Consider the following 15662-nt stretch of genomic DNA (forward strand, 5'->3'; position numbering starts at 1 on the left):
AACTGGTCATAACAGCTTCCAGATTTATATGCTACATCACTCTGTATAGTTTTGGCTCTCACTTACGCCATGATGGTAAATGCTGACATCTGTGCTGTCATTAGCACAGTAAAATCTGGGTCAATGTAGTTCTTCAAATAATTACTGACACAAGGATGTCTGGGCATTCATTATTAAAAAAATGAGTATTAGTTAAGACAGGTATCTGGTCTGATTTCATAACTCTCCAGATTGGACTAAAAATGTGGTTGCAGTTTTCTATGAATATGTAATGTTTAAAAATTGTTTATTTCATACAAATTAGAAATCAAATCAGGCATTCTATTTCTAATTAGTTGCCAAGCTATAATTTTACAGACAAATGATTTTCCATTTAAATTATATGTTTCTGTAATAAGATGACTATAGGAAAGGAATGCCTAGCAACATATTCATGAAATGTAGATATGCCATGTTGTACATTACTGCTTTCATTACATCAAAATACTTCAATTTTTGAAACACTTCCGTCTTCTTCATTTTTTCTCTTCCATAGCTGGCTATCCAGATTTTGGCAGTTTGATCTGGAAGATGTGTCTGTGTACCTCAATTTTTTGCTATTATAAATTTTGTGTCTTGATGAACCAGTCAGGAATTAATCTTTTGTGACAGCAACCCAAGACCATTCCAGTTTTCCTTCTCTATCCAAAAGGCTAAATAAAGACTGGTGGATCATCTCTAAAGAAAAACAATTGCAAGCATTAGTCGTTTACCAGGTGAAATGTCAGTTTTGAATCTAATTAAAAAACAATATTCTAGGCAGTAATGCTGAATTAATAGAAATGACATAAGCAGATTTATTTGACAGATGTGGAATGGTCTGAATTTTCCACCGGCATCAGGAACTTGACATCAGGATGATTTTTCAATCCTGAGTATGTATTTCATGAAAGTATTGAGAAAACATAAGCCAGCAACAATTCAACAGCTGTTGGTATGAAATAATGGAAGGAAAAGGAATGTGAAAGGACCTACAGGAATGTTTTACAAAAGCCTCACCATGAAATTTCTGCCCAGATGTCAGCTTCTCTCAGCTATGAGCATTTCTGCCTAGTGCTGAAAGTGATAGGGTTAATCGAGAGAGTAATTGACCTTACATTTATATTCTCATTTATTATTGCAGTGTCTGTCACACTTGAACCTACAACTTCTTTGTGGTTCACACTATCTATTCAACTTGTAAGGTTTATCTTCTCCTGCATTAGGATTAAAATAGTGGGCTAAGTCCTGGTTCCCATGAGGTTATGGTTATTGCATTAATGTTGTTTTCTCAGGGGCTGCAGCTTAATAAAATATTTGATTTTGGATACCACATTGGGAGATGGGCAAGGAGTTACATTCTAAAGCTGAAACATCTATAACATGGTTCAAAGTGTTTAGGTTAGTAGAGGGGGCATTCTTGTGTTGAACTTGTGTTGAAGTTGTCTTAACCTTGTCCTTATTCCTACTTTCTGTCTCCTGTTAGCAATATGTTACCCACTGTAGAGCTTTTACTTTCTGCAATAACTTTTGATGTGGCACCTTTTCAAATACCTTCTGAAAAACTAAATATAATACATCCATTGGTTCCCCGTTTATCAAGAGCACAAGTTCCTTCTTCAAAGAACTCCAACAAATTAGTTGATCATAATTTCTGAATCACAAAACCCTACAATGTGGAAAGAGCCACTCAACCCATTGAGTCTGCATCAACTCTCCAAAGGGCACCCCCTCCAGACCCATCCCCTCAATCTATCCTGGTAACTCCACAGTTACCATGAAAAACCCAGCCAGCCTGCATATCCCTGGACACTATGGGGCAATTTACCATGGACAAACTATCTAACCTGCATATCTTTGGACTGTGTAAGAAAACCAGAGAAACCAGCTGAAACCCACAGAGACATGGGGAGAACATGCAAACTCCCCAAAGCTGAAATCCCGGGACTGAGACAGCAATGCTAACCACTGAACCATCATGCCGCTTTCTTTGACAAAATCATGTTGACTCTACTGGATTACCTTGAAGTATCCTGTTTGAATGTCTTTAATAATAGCTTCCAATATTTTCCCTGTGACAGATGCTGAGTTGGCTGGTCTGTAGTTTTCTGTTCTTCCTCCCACCTTTTTTGAATAAAGGTGGTACATAAGCCATTTTCCAATATAAAGAGCTTTCCCAAAATCTAATGAGTTTTGGAAAATTAAAACTAAGGTATCAACTATCTCACCAACTACTTCTTTTAAGATCATTGGATGAAATCCAGCAGGACCTGGAGACTTGTTAACGTGCAGTTCCAACAACTTGCTCAGTACTACTTCGCTGGTAATTGCAATTTTTCTTAAGTCAGTTCCTTCCTTGCAATTCCTGATTTACAAATATTCCAGGATGCTACTTGTATCCTCGCTAGTGAAGACTGATGTAAAATATCTGTTCAATTCATCTGCCCTCTCTTTGTTTTCAGTTACTAATTGCCCTGACTCATAGTCTATAGGACTTACTTTGATAACTTTTTAAAAAATATATAAATTGTTCCTATCTGTGTTATGTTTTTGGCTAACTTTGTCTTGTTTTCTTTCTAATTTGTATCTCCATATGATTTTTTCCCCTAATCTTTTGCCTATATTTGAAGAATTATGTCTTTTCTTTCAGTTTGATTCTATATGTTGACATTTTCTTAGTGAACCATGATGGGTCTATCCCTTAGAATGTTTCTTATTGGTTGGAATATACCTATTCTGCACTTTCTGGAATATCCCCTTAAATATTTGCCACTGCAGCTCTCTTGACCTATGCCTTAACCTAAATTACCAATTCACTTTCACTTGCTCTGCTTTCATGCTCTCATAATTGCCCTTGTTCAAATTCAAAACTGTAGTCTTGGACCCACAGTTCTCTCTTTAAACTTTGTGTAAAATTCAATCACGTTATGATTGCTGCTCCCCAAAAACACTTTCATTGTGAAGTCAATAATTCATCCAATTTCATTGGCCAAAACCAAGTCTAGTTTACTATCTGGTTAGTGTCAGAACATGCTAGTCTAAGAAATTGTCCTGAAAATGTTTGCTCGGGGGAAACTTGGGTATGACATGAGTTAACCTGTAAATCTACATGAGGCAGAGATTTGTAGTTAACTTCATACACAGTAATCATATAAATCATTTAAGATTCATTTTCATTTATTCTTATTCAAGAAAATAGGTTAGAAGGAAAGTTAGTCAACCTGCATAAATATGAACAAAGAACAAAGAAGATTTTCAGCCCAGGAACAGGCCCTTTGGCCCTTCAAGCCTGAGCCAAGCCAAAAGTACTGTCTAAACCTGTCGGTCAATTCCTAAGCATTTGTATCCCTCTGCTCCCCACCTACACATACATCTGTCCAGACGCATCTTAATTGAATCTACTGTGCCTGCCTCTACCACCTCTGCTGGCAACACGTTCCAAACGCTCACCACCCTCTATGTGAAGTATTTGCCACGTGTAAATCCCTTAAGCTTTCCACCTCTCACCTTGAAAGCATAACCTCTCGTTATTGAATCCTTCACCCTGGGAAAAAGCTTGTCTCTATCCACCCTGTCTATACCCTTCATGATTTTGTAAACCTCAATCAGGTCCCCCCTCAATCTTTTTTCTAGTGAAAATAAACCTAACCTATTCAACCTCTCTTCACAGCTAGCACCTTCCATACCAGGCAACATCCTCGCAAACCTTCTCTGCACCCTCTCCAAAGCGTCCACATCCTTTTGGTAATGTGGCGACCAGAACTGTACACAGTATTCTAAATGCGACTGAACCAATGTCTTGTACTATTTTAACATGAATTGCCAGCTCTTATACTCAATACCCTGTCCAATGAAGGCAAGCATACTATATACCTTCTTGACCACTCTATCCAACTGTGCAGCAACCTTCAGGGTACAATGGACCTGCACTCCCAGATCTCTCTGTCCATCAACTTTTCCCAAGGCTCTTTCATTCATTGTATAATTCGCTTTAGAATAAGACTTGCCTAAATACATCACCTCACATTTGTCTGGATTGAAAGCCATCTGCCACTTTTCTGCTCAACTCTCCAGTCTATCTATATACTCCTGTATTCTCTGACAGTCCCTTATGCTTTCTGCTACTCCACTAATCTTTGTGTCATCTGCAAACTTGCTGATCATACCAACAGTGCCCTCTTCTAGATCATTTATGTATATTACTCTTCTAGATCATTTATGTAGATTACAAACAACAGTGGCCCCAACACTGACCCCTGTGGAACACCACTGGTCACCTTTCCCCATTTCGAGAAACTCCCTTCAACTACTACTCTCTGTCTCCTGTTGCTCAACCAGTTCTTTATCCACCTCGCTAGAACACCCTGCACACCATGTGACTTCACTTTCTCCATTAGTCTACAATGGGGAACCTTATCAAACCTTATCAGGAACCTTGATTCCTGAAGAAGGGCTCATGCCCGAAACGTCGATTCTCCTGCTCCTTGGATGCTGCCTGACCTGCTGTGCTTTTCCAGCAACCTTATCAACCTTATCAAATGTCTTACTAAAGTCCATATATATGATATCAACAGTCCTTCCTTCATCTAACAACTTGGTCACTTCCTCGAAGAACTCTATTTGGTAAGGCACGATCTCCCCCGCACAAAACCATGTTGTCTATCACTGATAAGCTCATTCTTTTCTAAATATAAATAGACCCTATCTCTCAGTACCCTCTCCAGCAACTTTCCCACCACCAACGTCAGGCTCACTAGTCTGTAGTTACCCGGAATATCCCTACTACCCTTCTTGTACAGGGGGACAACATGAGCAACATTCCAGTCCTCCACAACCTCACCTGTATTCAAGGATGTCACAAAGATATCTGTCAGTGCCCCAGCTATTTCCTCTCTCGCCTCCCTCCCATCCGGTCCTGGGGATTTGTCCACCTTACTAACCTCTGGCATACCCAACACATCATCCCTACTTATGCTTAGGTGGTCACTGGATGGTATTTATTTATCTCAATTTGTACTACCAGTTTGTCAACTTTGTTTTGAATGCTACATACATTCAAATATGGTGCCTTAAGTATAATACTTTTATTAATTTTGTAACCTCTCATCTTCTCTGCTGATTTGCTGTTAAATCTTAAATCTGCCTTTGTCTGCTTATCATTTCCCACATTAATTCCTTCCTCTGTTTTTTTCCCCACTCTGATTCACCACAACTTCCCAAATTTGGGACCTTGCTCCCAACTATTTAGTTTAAACTCTACTTCCATAGTTACGTGGTTCACAAGAAAACAACTCAAAGTCCATTCAGGTGTAGACCTTCCTTATATACAGATCCCACTTTCCCCAGTATTGGTGCAAGTGCCCCACTGACTGGAACCACGTGTACTGTGGAGGGCTATTTGTAGTTATTGTAACAAGTCCAGCAAGATGGACTTCATAGAATATGAGTTCCCTGATTGGGGCTGTTAATCTGGCCCAATTGGAGACCTCTGGCTGACAAAAAATAAGATCAGGAGTGTCAGACATCCTGTCTCCTCTGAGAGCTGGCTCAGTGTGGAGTGAAGGGAAGGACTCTGCTCTCTCAAGAGAAGAGGAGACTGATTTTTTCTGTTGTTGGTTTCTTTACAATAAAGAGCAGTTTTATTTTGAAGTTCTTTATATTGTTTATTGAGATTGTTTGTTTGTTTGTTTGTTTTCTGGCTTTTGTTTGCAGTTTGGGCCTGCTCGGTACCTAGGACTGCTGCTGCTGCCTGGGCCACATCTGCATCTAGGCCCATTTCCACTGCTGCTGGCTAGGCCCTACCTGCACCTGGGACTGCTGCTGCTACCTGGGCCACAGTCACACCCAGGCCTACCTGCATTGCTGCTGCCTGGGCCCCAGCTGCACCTGGACTGCTGCAGTTTGCTGCCTGGGACCCACCTGCACCTGAACTGCTGCTGTTTGCTCCTGACCCCCACCAACACTTGGGCCCACATCTGGGACTATCATTGTCTGGGCCCAACTCCTCCATCGTCGCTAAAGCCCACTGGGACTCGGGACTGCCTGTACTACTGTCCCAGCCTCCCAGTCTTGAGATCACCTTCACCTCAGGCCCACGAAGAGGAAGAACACCTGGGGTCAGATAGCAGCACTCATGGTGAGCCCAAACACAGCAGGCCCAAGCCGCACCTATGCCGGGGTAGCTGCTGCCCTCGGCTCTACTGCTTCAGCAGTGGCTGCAACCTGACCCCCTTCATGCACCTCACCAAATGCCTGGGGGTCAAGGCCCACCCCCACCCGAACATGACCATCGAGGCCTGCAGTAAAGTCATGGCTAGTGTGGTCGGCCCACTAGCCATCGTCACTGCGGCCAGAATGTATGGGAAGGTCGTATTTTTCCTAAGGACCGAACAGGTGGTCCACCTGGTCATGGAGAGGGGGCTCACTGTGGGCGGAACACACCTGCCCGCCGACCCTTTGGAGGTCACGGCCCAGAGGGTCATGATGTCCAATGGCCCGCCCTTCATCGCCAGTAATCTCCTTCTCCCCCACCTCAACACTTTGGGGGAAATCCGGTCAGGTGTCCAACCACTCCTGCTCTGTCTGAAGGACCCTGCCCTCTGGCATATATACGCCTTCCGATGCCAGGTGTTCATTTGCCTGGCCTGGGAAGAGGTCACAGAGGGCTTGTTCACCCTCCTCCACGAGGGCGCAGCCTACCGCGTCTTCTGAATGGCACATGGCATGCGGTGTCACCTGTGCCGTGAGGTGGGGCACATAAGAAAGAACTGCTCCACGCAGAAGGCTACTCAGCCCACGCCAACGGTGAGGGTAGCACCACCGCACCCACTCCCCCTCCCCCAAAGACAACACCACAAGCCCCGGCAGTGGGGGCTAAGCCAGAGGCTCCTAGTGCCTCGGCCTCTGGCAGGGAGAGGGGTGAGTGTCCAGCACGACAGAAAGCGCGAAAGAAGACCCAACGCGCCAAAGCGCCCTCATGAATACCACCCCATCACTTTCCCCAAAAATTGACCCTCGACCGGCACATTCTCCTCGTGTCTGTGTGGGTTTCCTCCGGGTGCTCCGGTTTCCTCCCACAGTCCAAAGATGTGCAGGTTAGGTGAATTGGCCATACTAAATTAGGTGGATTAGTCAGGGGTAAATATAAGGGGGTGGGTTTCTCTTCGGAGGGTCGGTGTGGACTTGTTGGGCCGAAGGGCCTTGATCCACATTGTAGGTAAACTAATCTAATCTAATCTAAGTCCTGGGGGAGTGTCTAAATGCCAGAGAGCTGCCCCTTTCTTGGCGCAGGGCGGTCATTGTCCTGCTGCCAAAGAAGGACGTTCTGTAAAGAACTGGCATCCAGTCTCCGTCCTCAGCACGGACTACAAAATCTTCGCCAGGGTGTTGACTTCTCGCCTGGCTTCCATGCTGGCCCACATGATCCACCCGGACCAGTCCTACACGACAACAGGTCCGGGACCTGATCCATTTCTGTCGACAGGCTGGTCGGCCGAGCGCCTTCCTGTCTCTCGATCAGAAGGCATTCGACAGGGTCGATTACGAGTATCTGCTCGGGACTCTGCGGGCATTCGGTTTCGGGATGCAGTTCGTCGCCTGGATCTGACTTTTGTACGCTGCCGCAGAGTGTCTGGTTAAAGTTAACGGGTCCCTGACGGCGCCACTTCACTTTGGGAGAGGGGTACGTCAAGGCTGCTTTCTGCCCAGCTCGCTGTATTCCCTGCGCATGGAGCCTTTCATGCAGGGCTGGTTCTGCGTGGTGCGGGCACGGGGGTGGTCCTCTCGGCCTACACCGACGATGTGTTCCTCACTTTTACTGACCCGGCTGACCTGGGGAGAATGCGCAAGTGCCAGGCCGTGTACTTGGCAGCGTCTTCTGCCAGGATCAACTGGGCCAAATGTTCCGGACTGCTGGTCGGTCCGTGGCGGGTGGACTGTCTGCCGGAGGGGTTACGGGGGTTCAGCTGGAGTACCACCCATCTCCTCTACCTGGGGGTCTACCTCAGCCCGGCTGAGGAATCCTGGCCGGCGAACTGGCAGGAACTGGAGGCCAAAGTCTTGGCTCACCTAAGCCGCTGAACAGGACTGCTCTGAGTGCTATCTTACAGGAGTCGGGTGCTGGTCATAAACCATGCTGTGGTACCGCCTGGTCACTTTGGTCCCTCCTCCTCGTTTTGTTGCTGACATCCAGAGAACGTTGGTCGACTTCTCCTGGGACAAAAAGATGCACTGGATCGCTGTGCAGGTTCTGAGTCTCCGTACTGAGGAGGGTGGTCAGTCGCTGGTGTGCGTCTGCACCCAGGTCGCGATGTTCCGCCTTCAGACCTTGCAGCGATACCTTTACGTTGGGCCTCCTCCTAGGTAGTGCACCCTGGAACATATTTTTTCCGCCAGGTGCGTAACCTCAACTACGACACACAGCTCCTGTTCGTCGACCGTGACGGTTTGGAGGCCGCCCTCAGAACGCCGCCTGTCTTTTACCAGGACCTGATCACTGTCTGGAACATGGTGAAATCGCGTCACGCCTACCCTCCCGCAGGAGTAGTAGCTGTTGTCAGGGAGCCATTGCTCAGGAATACACACCTCCGTACTCGCAGATTCGAGTGGCTGTCGGAGGGGAGGGCCGTGGCAGCGAGGGTGACCAATGTCGGGGATGTGCTGGGTGCCGGGGAGCAGGGCAGCGGTAGACATCCGGTACATGGCCACTGCCATCCGACGCCTTAAAACGGCGGTGCACGGACCCAACGTAGTGCACCAGTTGGAGGATGCTCAGGTGTGCGGTGGAATCCCATCCACGCTTACCCCTGTCCGGACGGAATTTCACATTGGCCCCAAGGTCCCGTACTTCCCGCGGGAACCAGTGCCCCACATCCTGAGCCACCTCCGGAATTTTAGTTTTGTCCCCTTTAAGGACATAAAAAGGTGGGCCCTGTATCGACTGCTGCTGCACACCGTCCACCTTTTCTCCCTCATCCACCGTTCGGACACGCCTTGGCGTGCCCATTTACCACCGGGTGGTGGAGATTCCCAGTGGAGGGCTCTCTACGCTGGAGTCCACCCCCTTTCTCTCGGGGATCTGGGGGTGGAGGGTGCTGCACGCAGCATGGTGGTTCACGGACTCCCAGCCCAACTGCTTGTTCTGTGGTGCTGTGGAGTCCATGGATCATGTATATATTGGGTGTGGGCATTTGCACTCCCTTTTTGATTTTCTTAAAAACCTCGTTCTCTGCTTTTGGTTGCACTTCAGTCCCACGCTCCTGATCTTCGGGCACCTGGTACAGAGGGGGGAGGGCAGGTCTGAAGACCTCCTCTTGGGTCTGCTCCTGGGCCTGGCCAAACTGGCCATAAGCAGGTCCAGGCAGCGGGCCGTGGAGGGGGTTGTTAGTGCCGACTACCTGCCCCTCTTCCACGGTTACGTTAGAGCCCGGGTGTCTCTGGAGAAGGAGCACGCGGTCTCCACCAACACCCTGGAGTTATTCAGGGAGAGGTGGGCGCCGCAGGGAGTGGAGTGTATTATTTCCCCATCCAATTCTATTTTGATTTAACCCCTGCCCTCCCCTTCACTGTTTGATCACAGAGCATTGCCCTTTGATGTGAAGGGCACTGCTTGTCACTGGCCACTTGGGTGTTTCCTTTCTTCCTGGAGGTGTAAACTGAATAAAGATTGGTGCACCTTGTGTCTCACATCTGCACACACATAACATGGGTGATGGGGAGAAAATAAGCACTATCGCAGTTAGGCAGTAATGTGGGGATAACAGAAAAAAAGAAAAAAAAGAATACAAGTGTCAGAAATCCTAAAAAAAAATTCTCAATTATTTCTAACCTATCGCTGTTTGGCAAATCCTTGTCCATTTTATGTAATTGACCTTATTCATTTTATAGAATTTTATGGAAAAATTATTAAAGGTGGAGAGAGAATGGTAAGGATGTGCTGCATCTTGATGGAGGAGATTTGCATTCTGTGATTTCAAAACTGCTCAGTCTTGTAGTGTTACTTATATGGCACTATGCCTGAGAATCACCTCCCTTTGAGACAGCACATTACAGAACAACTACAAAAAGATTCTTCAACCCTTAAGTCATTGTCTAGAGGTTACTGAATCTCCAACAAGTGGAAATGATTTCTCCTTAACAACTGTATCAAACCCCTCATAAATTTGAACACTTCTATTACATTTCCCCTTAATCTCTGCTGCAAGGACAATCCCAGTTTCTTCCCTTGCTCCAAATAATTGAAGTGCCTTATTCTAATACTGTACCAGTAGATCTTTGTGAATCTCCTCTTCACGTTCATGATATCCTTTCTCTAATGTTATGCCCAGAATTGTTGATGCCTAACCAGTAACTAATACAGTATTGCATAACTTCCTTAGTTGTTCAACTGGTGCCTTTATTTAAAAGCCAAGTGTCTCACATTAATATCAGAAGTGTCACAGATATTCCATCAGGGTGAGTATCACAGACAAGTCTGAATCTGTCCACATGTGGGTGACCTATTCTATACATACTACTTATAGCTCTGACAGAAGGTCTGGAAAAAAGACAAAGGGCATGGCTCTGTACTGTCAGAGTCTCAGGCCAGAATTCTCTTTGGTCCTGTGGCTGCAGTTCAAATGTTAGCATGTTAATCCAGGTCAATACACTTATTGATGAATCCCTGAAAATTGATTATGTTTTAATGACTATAGTTGCCGCTTATAAAGGATTCCAAATATTTTTAGTATGGGGGATGAAGACTTGAGTTTGAAATGCCTTCCATTTGTTTGCTGGAACTTGATCGGGACGTTGAATTGGAAAGTTGTGGGTTCAAATCCCACTCTTGAGTCTTAAATACAAAAATATGTGCAGACACAAAGGGAATGTTGCATTGATGGAAAGGTTACATTTCAAGGAAGGAGTTAACCTAAGGACCCAGCTACTTCTCCAGTAGATTAAAAGATGATACTATTTCAATTAAGATCAAATGAGTCATCCTAGTGCGCTGACTGATATTTATCCCTCAGTCACACCACAACAGCAGAATACCTGGTCATTACTGCAAAGCTATTTGTGTGCAATTCATATAATAGTAACTATGTTTTCAAGTACTACATTGGTTAGGGTATCCTTAGATGTGAAAGGTGCTGTCTATATGCTGTTCAAATGATTTCTGTCTGAAGATTTTAGCCATACCACCGACATCGATTTTCAGTCAGCAATTATCCAATGGGACCTGGGAATGCAGTGCCACCTTGTGCCAGCTTCTGTACATTTTTTACACAATCTCTGAAAACCAATGGGATGGATGTATTTCATATGTTAGAATTAGAATTAGATTTATTGTTATATGTATTCAAATCCAAAGGTACAGTAGTACGGTGAAAAGTTTACAATGTCGCCCCACATGGCACCATTTAGGTACAAATCTTAGATACAAATAGAGAGATAAAGAAAAAAGTTGAAGTAGAATACAGATGTTTTGTAGTAAGACTCTATTTTATTTACTTTCATATTTTCCTAGCAAGTGTTGCCTCATCTACTGCCAACACATCTCATAATGAACAATACAATCCAATTCAATAGTTCAACAGATTCATCTTCCTATGACAATCTAACTAAAACTCCTGATTTTGGTAGCCTCTACTTATACTCTATTCGTCATTCTATATTACTTGTCCTTCTTTCACATTCTTCCTCTCCTTTCTTCTTGCCTTCTGAATTTCTCATCCGCAAGGCTTAATTTTAAAACTATGCAAGTTGGCATATTTTGAAATTTATTTACTAATTAATGGGGATGTGAGCAGCCTTCTTGAACTGCTGCAATCCACATGGTATTTGTACACCCCACTAACAGAAAGCTATTTCCAGGATTTTGACCCAGAGACAGTGAAGGAATGGTGATATTGTTCCCAAGTCAGGATGGTGTGTGGTTTGGAGCGGGACTTGCTGGTTCCCATGTACTTGCTGTCCTTTTCCTTTTAGGTTCTAGCGATTACTGGTTGTAAGGTGCTGTCGAATGAACCTTGGTGAGTTGTTGCAGTGCATCGTGTAGATGGTTTTTGATCCCTCTGCTAAGGGGAAAAGTTTCTCCCTACCTACTTTATTTTGTACAATTTAATCAAATCCCTTGTCAGCCATTTCTTCTCTAAGGAATATAACTCCACTCTGTCTCTTCTTTCTTCATAGTTAATCTGATCTCCAGCACCTGCAGTCCTCACTTTCTCTTAGTCATGTTATACATTGGTCCATCATCAATTCCTTGCTCTTGCATTCAATGTCATAAAGTTGGTATCTCATATGCCTTCTGCATCACCTTATCTACCTGTCCTGCTGCCTTGAAAAATTTATGGCCATGCACACCAAGGTACCTCTGAACCTCTGTGCTCCATAGGGTCCTACATTCAATTTGTACTCCCTTGTCTCGTTACTCCTCCTTGGTGTTAACTATACCACTTATTTTTCAGAATAGAGTTAATAGCACATGGAAAAATATCAGTTGATTCAGAAGAGTCAATATGGATTTGTTAAAGGAAAATCACATCTAACCAATTTGCTGGACCTTTTGAAGAATTAAGAGTTGTTGTGAGGGCAAAGCTGGTATCCGTGGATTCCCAAAAGGCATTCATAACAATACCACACAATAACCTTACTTATGAAGAAAGTTATCAGACATGGAATAAAAGAGTCAGTAGCAATGTGGATACAAAATTGACATAGAGATAGGAAACAGAGCATAATGGATAATGGTTATTCGCAAGGTGTCAGGTTTGCAATGGAGTTCCTCAGAGTTCAGTATTGGAAACCTTGCTTTTCCTGACATAGATATAAATGATTAAGATCCTGTGTGCAAGGTGCAATTTCAAACTTTGTGACGACAGAAATCTCAGAAGAATTGGAAGTTGTGAAGACGACAACATGGAACTTTAAAAGAACACTGACACTTTGATTGAGTGGGCGGATGATGTTCAAGGTGGAGAAGTGTGAGGTGATAAATTTGGTACAAAGAACATGGTGAGACCAAATAAAATAAACAATACTTTTCTAAAGCCTGTGTCAGAGAACAGAGGCCTGGGTGTATATGTACATAAGTAATTAAAAATGGTAATACAGCAAGAGAGAACTGTTAATAAAGCATACAGTATTCTAGACTTCATTAATAGGAGCAGGGAGGTGGTTACAATTAAATTATTTGGGAGCTGGAGTATGTGTACAGAAAGGATGTTATTGCTTTTCAATGTGGGCCAAAGGGCCTGTTCCTGTTCGAAATTAATTGCAGAGAGTCCAGAAGAGCTAAAAGATTTGCCAAATCCTGAGGAATAACCAGTAAGACTTGCAAATGACACATACAACTCCAACTTGTTTGTACAGTGTCAGTGCTCCAATATAACGAGTACATTCATTTCCAAGTATAACTTTTAAAAAAAACTTTCTCCCTCTAGGTGCCCAATGGTAACGCATTTACAGTAGCAATCCTTTTGTGATAATTAGACTGGTGATGCTTTCAGGGCTTTCAACTGTCATTGCTCATTGTAGGCCAGCTTTTTGTTAATTTCAAAAACATACTTTATTCACAAAAAACATTTTTATGTACTATATAGTTACGGAAGCCGTCGGACCTGTACTGTAACATATGGATAAATAAACAAACATTGGAGTTTGAGTCTATACAACAAACAAACCCAAGGCCTTTCTTACTTATATTTGTGGAGCAGTTTCTTCTTGTATCATAACTTCCTAAATTCAGGATCTTTTATTTGGAGCAGGGACGAGGGACCATACATAGGTGACCTGCTCCTCTTTCTTATGTCCTTCCCGTGAATGTGCATTGAGCGTTTTTTTAGGAAAGCAGCCTTTTCCCACCAGTTGACCAGGGCGGCGGCGGCTCGAGGGCTGTGGGCAAGGGGCGTTTCCATGGCAGCCGCTGGATCACGTGACCTCGGTATCAGCTGACCTCCCCCCCCCCACCCCCGGCCGGTCACATTTCCGGTGTCGTTCGAGTAGGGGCCGGCTGGCCGGCAGCGAGGAGTTTTGAACGTCAGACAAACTAAATTAACCCGTTTACAGCGCTTTGGCAGCTGGTGCCCGGGATATAGTACGACAGCCCGAGGGCGAGTATGGCGACCAACAGCATATCCTACAACGACCAGGGCCTGGGAAGAGAATCGACCGAGTTGGGCCAAGAAGCCACGGCGGTGACTTCAGGAGGAGGGGCAGGAGCTGGGTTTCGGCTCTTCAGCGTAGACTACAAGAAGTAAGTTAAAGAGCCACTGTGCGCCCGATTTTACATACTCCTTCTGCTCCGTTCTCTGACTCAGGAACTCTTTCATGCTTTCAGACCTTGTTATGGAACATAGTTTTCGTGCAAGATCTTTTGGCAAACTTTTTCCTGGCGCTAATCAGTGCGCACAGGCGACTAAACCTTTCACTGTGAGCAAGTACTTGGTCCATTACATCCGTACTTTTTCCCAACTTTCGTTTTAGGTTGAAGTGCTGTAAAATATTGAGTGTGACCACTTTACAAGCTTTATCTGATGAGAGACTCTCAGTTGTGACAACCTCGAAGGAGGCCATTTGGCCTGTCGTGTTTGCATTACTTTCTGAATGAGCAGTTCACTTGAGGCTATTTCTTGCTATCTCGCTAAGACTATACAGCCTCTCCTTTCAGATGACAATCTACTTCACTTTTAGATGCTTCAGTTGAACTGTACCCTAGGACAATTTGTTTCAGATTGTTGACACTGCTTACAAAACTCTTTTCTTTCTCACTGTTACTACTTTTGCACTTTCAATCTGCACCCTATTGTTCCAGATCCTTCCAAAACTGGTATTTTATTTGCCCATTCTACCATGTCAAGCCACCTCATCTTAAACTCTCCTCTAATGGAAAGCAGTCCATGTAACTGAAGTTCTTCATTCCTGGAACCATTCTCATGAATGTTTTGTGTGTTCTTTCCAGTGACTTTCTCTCCTTTTTGTAAAGTGTTGTTATTGACCTGACCAAACCTCTTCAAATATATTCAAAATACCCTGGACCACAGACCCTAACTACTACTTATTTTAACGGCAAGTTAAAGATGTGTCCTGGATACAATTTGATTGGCCAAACCACCAGTCTTAAAGCAAAAAAGAATCACTTTATTCATACAGGAGGTCACGTTGCGGCTATACAGGATATTGGTTAGACCACTCTTGGAATATTGCATGCAATTCTGGTCTCTTTCCAATCAGAAAGATGTTGTGAAACTTGAAAGGTTTCAGAAATGATCTACAAGGATGTTGCCAGGGTTGGAGGATTTGAGCTATAGGGAGAAGCTGAACAGGCTGGGGCTGTTTTCCCTGGAGTGTCGGAGGCTGAGTGGTGACCTTTATAGAGGTTAATAAAATCATGAGGAGTATAGAACATAGAACAATATAGCACAGAACAGGCCCTTCGGCCCAGGATGTTGTGCCGAACATTTGTCCTGGCTTAAGCACCCATTCATGTACCTATCCAATTGCCGCTTAAAGGTCATCAAAGATTCTGACTCTACCACTCCCACAGGCAGCGCTTTCCATGCCCCCACCACTCTCTGGGTAAAGAACCCACCCCTGACATCTCCCCTATACCTTCCACCCTTCACCGTAAATTTATGTCCCCTTGTAACACTCTGATGTACCCGGGG

The 15662-nt window shown here is 44.4% G+C and overlaps 1 protein-coding gene and 1 long non-coding RNA gene across 3 annotated transcripts in view; one reads left to right on the forward strand and one right to left on the reverse strand.

Annotated features, from left to right (window-relative positions):
* Positions 1–269: 269 nt before the first annotated feature.
* On the reverse strand, positions 270–13923 carry LOC122558470. Its single transcript, XR_006314152.1, has 2 exons — positions 13696–13923; positions 270–717 (listed from the first exon to the last, which is right to left on the reverse strand). It is a non-coding gene; the product is annotated as an uncharacterized LOC122558470 (long non-coding RNA).
* Positions 13924–13985: 62 nt separating this feature from the next.
* ap3b1a (adaptor related protein complex 3 subunit beta 1a) overlaps positions 13986–15662 on the forward strand; it is a 299213-nt gene continuing 297536 nt past the window's right edge. For both annotated transcript variants that reach the window (XM_043707081.1, XM_043707091.1), the window contains exon 1: positions 13986–14251. In XM_043707081.1, the coding sequence (XP_043563016.1) occupies positions 14115–14251 (137 nt within the window). In that variant the 5' untranslated portion in view covers positions 13986–14114. The remainder of the gene's footprint in view (positions 14252–15662) is intronic.

This window comes from Chiloscyllium plagiosum, chromosome 2 (assembly GCF_004010195.1).
Source record: "Chiloscyllium plagiosum isolate BGI_BamShark_2017 chromosome 2, ASM401019v2, whole genome shotgun sequence".
In the NCBI taxonomy this organism is placed as follows: Eukaryota; Metazoa; Chordata; class Chondrichthyes; order Orectolobiformes; family Hemiscylliidae; genus Chiloscyllium; species Chiloscyllium plagiosum.